Source organism: Protopterus annectens, chromosome 13.part0, assembly GCF_019279795.1.
Source record: "Protopterus annectens isolate FY-2018-M chromosome 13.part0, PAN1.0, whole genome shotgun sequence".
Lineage (NCBI taxonomy): Eukaryota > Metazoa > Chordata > Ceratodontiformes > Protopteridae > Protopterus > Protopterus annectens.
In genome coordinates, this window is record NC_056747.1 from 423,861,484 (window position 1) to 423,874,821 (window position 13,338).

General features: G+C 39.1%; 1 protein-coding gene across 32 annotated transcripts in view; it reads right to left on the minus strand.

The window, feature by feature from the left end:
- Nucleotides 1-13,338, minus strand: part of LOC122787386 (receptor-type tyrosine-protein phosphatase S-like) — a 3,272,784-nt gene that overhangs the window by 64,795 nt on the left and 3,194,651 nt on the right. For all 32 annotated transcript variants that reach the window (XM_044054059.1, XM_044054057.1, XM_044054056.1 and 29 more), the window contains one exon: nt 9,378-9,503. In XM_044054059.1, the coding sequence (XP_043909994.1) occupies nt 9,378-9,503 (126 nt within the window). The remainder of the gene's footprint in view (nt 1-9,377; nt 9,504-13,338) is intronic.

The window sequence follows — 13,338 nt, forward strand, 5'->3', positions numbered from 1 at the left end:
CCAGCATGGGGCCCTAGGCAACTATCTAGTTTTCCTAGTGCTGTATCCAGCACTGGTGGCATACTCTTACAAGAGTGGGATGCTTCTTACTTTAACAGGTATTCAGTGATACATGAAAATTGTACCCCCCCGACACACACACAGAAAGCCATCTTTCCAATGACTGAAGTTTATTTCAGAATGCAGGTTACTGGTACATCACCTGGTGAGGCACTGAATTTGGACTCCTGTGTGGACTAGGCCACTTTCAGAATAAGATCCATATGGCCAACAAGACGAATGAAATAATGTACACAAAGATGCAGCTGCTCCACTGCCAATATGGCCAGAAGCACAGTCTACGGATATTTCATAGGTTTAATTTTTGTTGATAATTTCATGAGAACAACCCAAACTATTCTTGAGTTACCACCCTTTGCATAAACCAAAAATAAGCCAAGTTAGTCAGTACAGGGACATAGCCTTCTTGAAAAATATCAGTGTAAAGGGGTGAGAAGTGCAACTTTCATTCTTCTTACTTACTGCAACAGTGACAGTGCTTTTCCATTAAACTGCTTTTCCTGTTCACATGACTTCTTTTTTTGGTCACTAACATAAATGGTCTTACATGAATGGGCTACCCCCTAAGCTTTAATGGGTATCTGGTGATGTATGTAAGCGTGCAACTCTCACCATGATCTCTCCATTGGCTTGTTCTTGTACTCTGGTTAAGTGCAGCACCTATCAAACTGAAACTATGCTCTTATGTAGCATTAGGGCAGTTTTACAACCAACTCCATATTACCCTTACGGAGTGTGTCTCTGTACTTGGCATCACTGCTATAAACTGAGGGATCATCAGAAAACTTGGCTGGCAAAGGTGTGCACTCTTTAATGTGTCCCAGGCAGACACATTACTTCATATTTTGCTGTGTTAACACACTGTTTTATTTAAACCATTTAAAACTAAATGGAATCAATAGAGCAGAGACCATGAACATAATTTTATTTAAAGATGATGTTAATCAAATAATCATAGAAGAAAAAAAATCAATAATGTAAACTAGTTTCCAAAGAGTTCAGCTTATGAGCAGAGCTGCTGTAGATTTTCATCTTCTGAAATGCTCTACCCAACAGTGAAAAGGCTCACACACTGACAGTTATTTATACCACTGTAACATCCACAGCAGAAAGGTCACAAACTGCAAAAGATGTTAACTCCCTCATACAGACTCGCACTGAGACAAAAAGTGAAAGCTTCTTAGATACTACATAGTTAAGGCTTGTTACATCAAAATAGCATCATAACATGCCTGTTACTGTATGTCTGTAATATTAAAAGTGCTGCTATTAGCATGTAGTCTAGCAGAAAAGATTAAGGCTCTGAGTTGCTTCCCATAGTCTAAGGTATGTGGTTCAACTCTTTTCACTTCCATTTACCAACTCTCTGACTCTGGGCAAGTCACTTAACATGAAAGTACACACAACTCACCCCAAAAAGAGACATTTGTATCGAGTAGGCTTATTCATTTAACAAATATATACATTAAAAAAAGTAAAAAATTCCACAATATTAATATAATAATAGGGAGCTAGAGTAGCAGTAAAAAAAGGAAAATATCTCCATGTTAATCATCAGAATTCTCTCTGTCATACTTTTTCCAAACAAGCTGCATTATTTAGACTTAGAGCTAAGACTACCACATGAATACTTCTAAAAAACACTGTGTCTCACTATGACGACTGCCATAACCCTATTACATGGTACTGACAGCCCACTGGTACAATCTCTTATGTGTTTGGTTGGTGTCACATGCACTTACGTATCACACTTTGCAGAAAACTGTTCAATCCGGCTAGCAGTCACCATCTTAATACAGAATGACCTGCTGTACTGGCTTTTTTGCAAAACAAAATAATTAAAGTAGAATAAAGCAACACTGTCACAAATTATAAAGAATGCAATCTATAGTTATGTGTATAACCGAGTTTAGTACAATACTCTGGTCCACCTGAAAGAAGGTATGGTACTAACCTCTGGGATTTGAAAACCTTGGATGACAGAAACTGAGTGGTATGGGGAATGAGATGTGGGAAGGACCGCCCACTGCATCACTCGGAATTAGAAATGTGTTAGAGAGAATTTCATCATTCAGTCTTTACTAGTGACATTCACACACCAGGTGACTGGATTATTGACAACAGTGCAGCATGAGGCTGGTGCTACACTCCTGAGTGTGTTGTTTCTTGGATGGCACATTAAACCAAGGTTCCACCTGACTTGAGATGGTGGGAGCTCAGGTGGATGTATAAGATGCCATCACACTTATCAAGAAGAGGAGGGGAAGTTCCCAGACTCCCTGGATATTTCTGCCAGAATTATAAACACTACCTCTGGTCTAAAGTACAGATAAATAAATAAATAATCTGTATCAGAGAATACCATTCTACTGCTAACACTGACTGCCTGGTTTCAAACAGGATAAGCTTCACAACATAATGCAAGCTAAATTAAATCCATAGGCTACATAAACTCTCACTGAATATATATATATATATATATATATATATATATATATATATATATGTGTGTGTGTGTGTGTGTTTTAAATATAAATATATATATATATATATATATATATATATATATATATATATATATATATATACACACACACACACAAAGTCAAACCTACAGAAGATTGCAACAAGAAAACAATTTCCTTTTACGATCTTTAAAATAAAACACTTCTGTAACACTAATACCTAATTTGTCTGACTAGTGCTAGTGTTATCAAAAGGGTTTTATAAGGTAATCTGTATGATTTGGGCTAGGGTTAGTGTTAAGCTTATGGTTAGGATGTATTACTAAAGTGGTGGACAGAAACAAAGCTCCCTGCACACCATGGTAATGTGTTCTAATGCAAACCCTCTCCCCAGCCCTAACCATATGCCTTATCTTAGGAAAAACCCTTACCGTAACACTGCCATTACACAATACAGCTTGGAAATACAAAACATACAAATGAATGCGCACAAACTCACACACACACACACACACACACAAACTCTATCCACTTACCTAAGCCTAACTGTAATCCTAACCTGCAAGAACTTACTCGCACACTAAATCTATCCCCTTACCTAACCCCAACTATGGCCCCGACCTGCAAACACATGTACACACTCCACCCTTAATACTAATCCTCTTACCTGTTTCAGCAACATGAACACTTAGTAAAACATTCTGTAAAATGCCCTCAGGGTTAAATTTTTACAAACAAATCTGTGTTCAATAAAGTGTGGGACACACATATTTTATATATATATATATATATATATATATATATATATATATATATATATATATATATATATAGACACACACACACACACACACATATATACATATACACAAATAGTATATATGTGAATAGTTGAATAAAAAAGAAATATCGTCACTGTAACTCAACAAGCGTTTAATGGCAGGCAGATAAAATCACAATGACATAATTGCAAAAATCAAAACTGGTAAGCGCTTTCAGTGAACACTGTCAGCTTCTTCAGACCATTTATAATACTTGCACAAGTTCACAAGTAAATACAAATCACACCATCAAATCCTCCAATGAGCAGCCTACTTTCACCCCACCTGTTCATTGTATTAATAGATGTTCAATTAATCACCTAAGCAACCCTCTCCCTTTAAGGGCTGACGTTAAGGAAACATTCCCATTCAATTCCTTATACTTATCAGCCTGAAAGTGTAAAATCCAGTACAATTCTCTCACTTCTGTCTTATTAGAAATACCACTGATCCTTAAATCTTCATGGATGACTCCATCAACCATAAAAATAAAACTGTGTCCTTTATCTGTCTCAATAATATGCTTAGCCAGGGTATTATTCAAATCTCCCTACTTAATACACCTTATGTGATCCCTCATCCTCTCCAACCTAGTCCTGTTGATTTTACCAATATAAAAACTTTGACAGATAATACACTGCGCTAAATACATTATATTCTTTGTGTTGCAATCAGCTGAAACATTAAACTTACAGACTTAAAGTGTGGTAGGATATATAATATGGTGTTAATCACAAAAATTCAGACAGACACACAATTTGGTACCAGGTGTGTGTAGGAGTGTTTCAGTAAATGTTTCATATGTGGGAAATAGGGCCTGTCAGATAAGTACTGTGCAGGTAGGGTTTGGATTGATTGATTGAAAAGTGTGTTGCAATTTCTGTTGTGTTGGTTGGTCTGTCTATTCGAAAACATGCAGTATGGTGTGTAATCTGTTATGAGCGACTGACTGGTTGATAATTGGGTACTGTGTGACATCTGGCCATGGGAATGAGTGTGTGAGTGACTGTATGGTTACTGTGTATGTGAGCAGGTAGAAGTTGCAGTCTGTGTGATCAAAAATGTGCTCTGCACACAAGCATGTGTGTGTGTTGGGGGGGGGTTTGCATGTTGGTGTGAGTGATTGAATGGGTGAATAATGTATGTGTATATGTAGGTAAGAAAAGCAGCATGTGTGGTCAACAGCTTCTGGTGTGTGTCTGTAATAAGTGTGTGTATTGGAGTGTATGATTTACATGTTGTGATGTGTGTTTGAAGGTATGGGTTGAAGTGTGTGTCAGAGTAAATAGCTGTAAGATGTAAAGTGTGTGAGCATACACAGTAGGATGCAGTCAGAGCAGGATCCAATAATAGGCGACCAAGGCATTCACCTAAGGTCCACTGGCTGGGAGAAGGCATGCTGGTCAAGGGATTAATTTTTTTAAATTTAAAAACACAAACAAAACATTACATATTTTTAAAGGGTGTTCTTCTTTAAGAACACCCTTTGCATCCATTTGAACATACATGTTGCCCATTACCCTGTGTAAGAATCAAAGACTGCACCTTGTGTCTGTATGGTAAGTGTGACTCCCCACCACTGAACCAGTAATCAAGGAGCCTCAATTCTCATCACTGGCAACAGTGAAGGATGTACACTGAGAGGATGGAAAGGTATACACACACAGTATTTCCAGTTGCAGCTCTCTGCATCAAGTGCAATTTCCCTTAACAGCACACAGAGGCCACAGACAGTCTGGGATTGGTTTCTCTCTCTTTCTCCAGATCCCCAATAAGACTCCCCACTGGCACAGCTATAGAGTTGAGATCTCAGTTGAGTGGCCAAGCCAAGACCTCCAGCACTCTCTCTGCCCAACCAGTGCTTCATGTCCCTGCCTAAGTAGCAGACACACACACTCTTTGAGGTTTGATTTACACACACACACACACACACACCTGGGAAAGGCTGGCACAGGTTGACTAACTATGCCCCCTTTTGCCCAGACTATAAGGTAGTTATCACTGCTGCCAGCCAGCCCTTTATTAGCTACTTTAAGGCCCTTAACAAAGGGTGTCCAATCTTACTGTGTAAAGTTACTATTAGTACAGATGGTAGTTTGACCAAGAGCAAGGCTATAAGGAGTGGCCCACAGTGCAACCAAATACATATGCAAGCATTCTCAAAACTTAAATATCTGTAGACAGATCAGCCACAATGAAATGTTTAAATATATTTAATAATAAAAGAACAAGACAATGCTAAATATATACTTACAATGACATTAGAGTTCAAAATCACAGGAAATATTTAAAACAACACTGCAGGACAGTTTCAAATAAATGAAGAAAAATATCTAAACTAAGCTTTGCTATATTCTTGTATATCTGACAATTACTATTCCCTAGAAACTTACTTCAGAGCAAGGCAGATGTGGTGAATGGATCTTCTAGTGGTTATTGTCAGGTCTAAGACAGAACACAGAATACTATGTCTTTCCCAGAGACCTCTCAAATTAATATCTCAAATATTACTGCTGGGCTAGCTTGCAGAATGACAATTTCTTGTCATCTTACTCTATCCCAGATGAAACCTCATGCTGCTGGAAGCTAGCAGTATTTAGCATCTACCTCTGAAAATACATAGACAAGGGTTTTTCCTCAGATCTTTGACAGATACTGGAATTCATAAAACAATAAAACACTTCCAATACAATACAGAAAGTTCTCTAGTACAGACATTGTGTCTGCTTGCTGCATTGAAAATGGAAGATATCATCTTTTATTGCGTAGCCATAAAGTAATTTAATTTCAGCTATTTTTTTTAATTTACTAGTTTGAGGTTAACCTCCTGTATCCCAGTTTCCACTGTTAAAAATATATACATTTAAACAGTTACAACAGTGCATGTACATTTCTGTTCTTTTCCATTAAGGTATACTATGCAAATACTTTCAAGCAGTTTGATACACACAACATACAGTTCTAATACATTTGTAACACAAGCATCTTACATACATCATGTTGATACACACAAATGACATGTAATTATTTATAAAATTTCAGCTAGCTGTGCTGGCAGTATCTCCTTTGTCACAGTAAGCACCTTAACCATTATGCCAACCTCCCATCCCTTTGCCTGATATCAATGGGCTATAATGACAGAAGTTTGAGTGGCCTTTTATGGTTGAAATGTTTTGAATTGGACAGTTATTTTATTGGTTCATGTCTATTGTTTCACTGCTTAGTGGAAAAATGTTCAAAACTGTAAATTTAAAACATGCTCTAACAAATGGTGCTGTGTTATACAAGACATATAATTTAATACAAGCAGGAAGGAAAATCAAAGAACTCTTGCATTTTTGTGTGGTCCTAAAAAGATGCACAAGGGGCCTATGATTTGAAAACAGCCCAAAGGTAGACTTAATCCACAATTTGGTCAGATGCATTTTCTTTGAATGAGGCTTTGAATGCTGTTTCAATGAATATGGGATTAAAGGGCAGAAAAGTTTTAATGCTAAGTCTGTTTTTATTGTGAGACTGTATTCCTTTGTTTAGCAAATGTCAGTCTTTGTGCTACAAAATATGAAATAAAAGTTTTAAATTAAATCCATATATCTGTCATCATTGCAGAAGTAGATTAGAAAACAGTATGCACACTGAGTAATAAACAGTGTTTATGCTAACTAGGGAGAAACAGCCCAGTAATGGGACACTGGAATGGTTCTTGGGAGGGGGAACCATCCACTACCCTGCCTAGGGCCCAATTTGATCTTGATCAGGCTCTGGATACAGTGCATGCTTAAAGTATGCTAAATCTTACAAATTATAAATTAGGTGCATTTGGCATACATTGTGTTAAACTTGACAGGTGGTCATTGTGTGAAATGGGGGGCGGGTGTATGATTCTATGTCCTAACTTGCATCCACCCCAAGGTTAAGTGTAAACCTGGAGTTGGTCATACAAGTTATGTTGCAGAGGACTTGTGTGTGTTTTGGGGTTTTAGGTTGTGTGGATGTTGAACGGTGTGGTTCAAGTTTATGTATACTTGAGTGTGTGCACATTCCATTGTGCTTCATAAGTTATATTGATTAGCATGGCTAGAGAATGTTAAAGTGCAAATTGTAGCATTATGCAAACCTTTACCTGAAATACAGTGCAGTTATGCCTCAAACGCCCTACAGTCTCTACAGTGCAAGAGCTTTCATTTAAGCTTTTAACATGTTTGTAGTTTGACGTTTTCCTAAAATTTCTGCATGTAATACGATACTGTGGAAGTTTTGGATTTTAGACAATTTATAATACTAATGTATTCCCAGCCTAACTTCAGGACAAAAAGAAATACTTACCTTCTAGCTTCCTTCAGTGTTACATTTATGTTTTCAGGAGAGCTAGTCATTAAAATGTGAAGTTTGTACATATGCCATAATGTTGTGATCTGTAAGATTCTGTACATATTGTACAGGTATTTCTTCCTTAAGAATGTTTTCATCTGTTTAGTGGTAATGTATATATTTAATCAGTTTTATACCTGAAATGTCTTTACAGTACTTGTATCTAAAAACTACTTCTACTAATCTTCAATGCATTAAGTTCCAAGAAAGTCCTTTATTCCAAAACAAATGTCAAAAACACACAAATGCTGTTGGCAGATTAGGAACAATGGCTAACTTAGTTTGCTCAAATGAGCTTGGAACTTCACTTTGTTTTCTCAAAGTCTGATATCCCTCATGTCCAACATCCCAAATTCACCTATGTCACTTCCTTGAACTCTTGAACCACAAGACTCTTTCAGCATTTACAACTTCCTCAAGTCGTTATCTCACACACACTACATTTTTTTTCTAACTGCTCACATATACACAGCCATTCAGTCACTCACTCGTTCCAGTGACATATTTATTTCTATGTAAAAATATTCTCAAACTTCCTCTTATATATATATATATATATATATATATATATATATATAAAGTTTTACCTGTGAAATGTCCGCGTTTGCGCGTCGATGTTTTAATGTGTCGATTGAAATGTACCCATATATATATATATATATATATATATATATATATATATGTATGTGTAGAACCTCTTCCCCAAACGAGTCAGCTCTATGTCACATATATATCCTGGATTATTTTTTTTGCTAATAAAACAGTACATTCACAAACCTGTCTTTCCCTCCTTTCCTCTCTGTGTCATTCAGGTTGTCATCCATTGAACCGCCTATCCCCTGCATTTTTACATGGTTATACTGCACTATGGAATTAAGACCACCCTTTTCCTTATGACGACATCCCCCATACACCATTACTTTTATTTACTACAGTCTTCCTATCTTTTCTTCACCAAGAGATCACCCGTGGTAGTTATGCCAATGCACCTTTCCTTCTTCATATATGATACACTGCCAGGCAACTTCTACCCCAACACCCAAAAAACAAAACAAAGGAATGCAAAAAACACTATGCAGTTCATTGCACTTTTTTACCCTGGCATTAACTGCTAGTTGTACTAAAGGCGTAAATATACTTTTATCGCAGTGCCATAACATTCATAACCTGCAGTCTACCATTATCCCATTAGTGCTGTGTGCCTGCTTTACTGGTTGTATATACTTGCCTTGAACAGGTATAACATGTCCATAGCATCTAAAATCATGACCCTACTTTTCAACAGTGTTTACATATAAGCAACGTAGAGTCATTCCACTGATTTTGTATTTCTATAAAGTTTCTAGTATTGTTTAGTGTAGGACATAACTGAGCAAACACATACTGAATAATCACTGGAAACAAGCATTAGTGCCATGCTTTTTTCCATAGTTAATGCTGATTATAGGCTGGATGAACATCTCAGGCATTGGTAAATTTTTCTTGCATTTACTGAACATTAAAATTATTTATAGGACAAAGAACAGAACAGAAAAGAAAAGGGCTGAGAAGATTCAATGCTTCATGACACACAGGCAACAGCTAACAAACAATTACAACCATAGGTTAACTCATCTTCTCTTAATTCTCCACCAATCCACATTTAAACAAGTGTACTCACCCTGGCATCTGTAACTTTGAATTCTCGTAGAATATACTGTGGCATATTGTACTCGGCCATAGGATCCACCACAAAATATTGATATCTGGCAGAACGCTCAGCAGGCCAATACTGGTGGCACTTTTCCTGAAAGAAAGGAAAGAAAGAAAAACAATAAATACATTATTCCAAACATGACTTGGAATTGTCCCAAACATTTTCCCTTGCTTGTGGTTTGGGATCCTTCTTAGTCTTACACCACACTGGCTTAAAGCACATCACATTTTTCTACACTAACCTTTTAGAATCACTTGAGAAATTATACGCCTCCACTACAAGCCATCATACACCATTACAATTTTTTTGAACACCACATCCCTATTCATCCAGACTTCATACATTTCCTAAGGTTTTGATAGTCTGGATCACATTATCAGTTCTCTGCCTTACCCTTTGGACTATCCACTACACCAAGAGTGTTCACAAAGTATGTAGCTCCAGATGTCCCTGCTGCAGTATTCCTTAAATCTGGGATTCCCTGCCCAGGGCAGTCTGATGTCTGGCCAGTATACAAAAGCCTTAGGTTGCTTTAAGGTACGCCGTATGTCACAAGTATGCTCCACGCATAGAGTAGGGTACAAAGGCGATGTCCAGATGTAACATACTCAGAACTTCTTTGCAGCCAGTAAGAATGCCATCTCTTGATCATCAGTCTGAATGCCTATGTCCTGTTGCTGGTTTCTGAGCCAAGTACCCTGTTATGGGTTTCATTTTTTCTTTGTCTTTTCATTGCTTCTGCGGTTTCATGTCATGCAAGAAGAGTAAATGCAAGAAGGGTAAATGCAGGTGTGGGAGACCGATTCCCCATAAGGACTGCACAGAACAGTGCTTATTTTGCCTGGGGGCCTATCACGACTATAAGTCCTGTTCCATTTGTCAGGCTTTTGTACCAAAGACTCTGCATAGTAGGCCTTCTTCCTTAGCGTTGTATCTGGAGAATAAGCAACTTAAGCTTCTCACTAAGGATACTATGTAAGAAACTTCCCACCCCAAGGGTCAGACATCAGGGAAGAAGGTGGTTAAGAAACAAAGACCGGAATCTTCCACTGTCCAACCTCTGATGGATGTTTCTCCTGAGGTGAGTGAGAACCTGGAGGTTCATCCAGCTTTGTTGCTGGATTCCTCTGCCACAACCTGGTTGGAGGACAGTGGGATCTGGCAACAGCACATCCAATAAGCCTTTGCAGATGTCAGTTTCGGACATTTGGGGGGACCACAGTTGATTATTTCCAAGGGGCCTAAGGGTGTTACTCAGATTTTAGTTAGGAAAGATGTTACTGAATGCTGACCTGGGTCAGTGCCTTCCAAATTTTACAGGGCAGATGTCCCATTAAAGAAGAAACAAAAAACTAAATATGTTTCTCCTACCCCTAGGGATCCACAAAGTGAGTAGCAGGCCTTCATTCAGGGTTTGTTTAAGGCTTTGATGGCACTGAAAGCTGCTTAGGGGGTTTCTGTTTCAGCTCCCCCTTGGTCCTCTATACCACTTAAGACACCAAGGGAACAGGATTCCTCTGAGGAGGAGTTGGATAGAGATGAGGAATCCCTTGCTTACTCTTCCCAAATTCCTTCTCCTATAGACTATGGGTCAGAAGGAGAGGACTCTACCAGTCCTGATACTCCCTTTGAAGAAATTATCTTGGAAACACAATCTCCAGGATGATGGGAGTTTTATTTTAAATGGGAATGTGCTCAGGTCACTGAGATTCATAAGAGGTACTATGAGTTGCTGCAGACTGAATCCCCTAAATCCTCTGCTATTGTTTTGGCTGCTTTGTTGGGTGCATTTTCCAATGCCTTTGAAACTCACTCTTTACTCCCAAGAAGCCTGATAGGTTTTATAGGATGTCGGAGGACTATAGTTTTTTTGTACGTGTCCTGCTGCTGACCCCTCAGTACAGTCTCTAGCATATGACAAGCTCTCTCAATTACTTCCTTCGCCCTAGCTACTGCCTTTCTAATAAAGACAACAGAACCATGGAAAGGCTAGGTAAGAAGGTTATATCTCGGCTACCTTGGCTTTTAGGGCTATTAATTATCAGACCCATATGTCCAGGTATCTGTTGGCTCTTTCTCTGGCTAGTCAAGTTATTTCTGATCTCCCAGACTGAGTATAAAACTTCTGCTCTTTCCTTGTTAGGAACTTCCTCAAAGGTTGTTCATCATTCCATCAAGTGTAGTGATGATGCAGCAGATGCCTCTTCTAGGACTGCTGCTTTTAGTTTAGTGATGAGGAGGTATTCTTGACTTTGGCTTCAACCATTGTCTGACGATATTAAGGCTAAGTTGACAGTTCTCTCCTTTGCCCTCTGACCTTTCTACTGCCCCAAGGGTATTCAGCAAACGCCTCGCTTTGCGATTGCTTTTTGCAGGCTTCAGTGGATCCAAGTATTTCCTTACCTGGACGACCTGCTGATTCTGGCATCCTCTCCAGAGATCTTGTTGCAAAATCATTTTGCTCTCTCTCTTCTTCAGAGCCTGGAGTTCACAATAACCTTCAAAAGTTTTCTCAGACTCCTTCTCAGGACCATTTTTTTCTGGGTTGCAGGATTCAGATGGTGCTTGGGTTGGCATCCCTTCCTCCTCCCAAGGCCATAACTCTCATTTCCTTCTTTCAAACTCTTCTTCCTCTCCCTGGCCTCCATTACAGCCAGGGAGTTTCTGAGAGCTCTGGGATTCATGGCATCCACCATCCCTATGCTCCTTCTGGCCAAACTCCAGATGAGAAACTTTCAGTGGTGCCTGAAGTCAGTTTGGCTTCAACATGCACATTCTTTTAGACTTTGTAGTTCCTTTTCTACCTTGTCTCAAGAAGGAACTTCAGTGGTGGATCCACAAATTTTCTTGAAACCCAGGGCTCCCTCTTCATCACCTCTTTGCTCTCAGGAACTGTTCACAGATGCTTCAGACATGGGATAGTGAGCAGCTTTTGGCTCCCTAAAGGTGCAGGGGGTCTGGTCTCTTCTTCAACAGAAGGAACATATCAGTGTCAAGGAGATGATATCTCTTCTACTGGCTCTTCAGGCTTTTTATCCTCTTTTCTCCCCAGGACCTCTCAAGGTGTTTACAGACAATACCACAGTGATGTGGTATATAAACAAAATCTTACCTTCTTTGCCAGTTGGCGCTCCTGATATGTGATCTTGCTGTCTAGCATCATGTGACTATTCAGGAAGTATACACTCCCTCAAGTCAAAACACTGTAGCAGACACTCTGAACAGATCCTTAACTCCAACCCCATGAATGGATGCTTCACAGGGATGTGTTTCTGGACACTGTCCACCAGTGGGTTTCTCCTCAAGTAGATCTATTTGCCTCCCTTTTGAACAGACAACTTCCTCTATTTTGTGCCCGAGTTGCAGGTCTTTTGTTGTGGAAGGTGGCCACCCTCTCTTTTTCTTGTAAGAGGATGTTTCTTTATGCATTCCCTCCCCTTGCCCTCATTCCAAATGTCCTGTTCAAAATTCAGCAGAACACTCCCAAAATCTTGCTGGGAGACTCCTTTTTGGCTGACACCCCATTGGTTCCCTCCTCTTCTGCTTTTAGCCAAGGGCAGTCATCACAAGTTACCTCACAAGGTGGCCCTACTGACACAAGACAAGGGATCTCTCATCCATCCCCACCTGTCCACTCTTCAACTGACATGGTGGATGACAGGATTTTGATTCCACATAGACACCATTTTTCTGAGGATATTCTTAGAGCACTGCAGGAGGCCAGGAAACTCAATACTAGGAAATCCTACTTATGCAAATGGAAGAGGTTTTCTCTTTGGTGACTTTCTCGTAACTTGGATTTCCATGGATATTCCTTTGCTTCTTTCTTATTTATGTGAATTGCTTAATGCTGGTTTGGCCTATTCTATTATGGCCCACTTATCAGCTATCTCTGCTTGTCTGCCTTTATCTCCTCCTTTAGCTT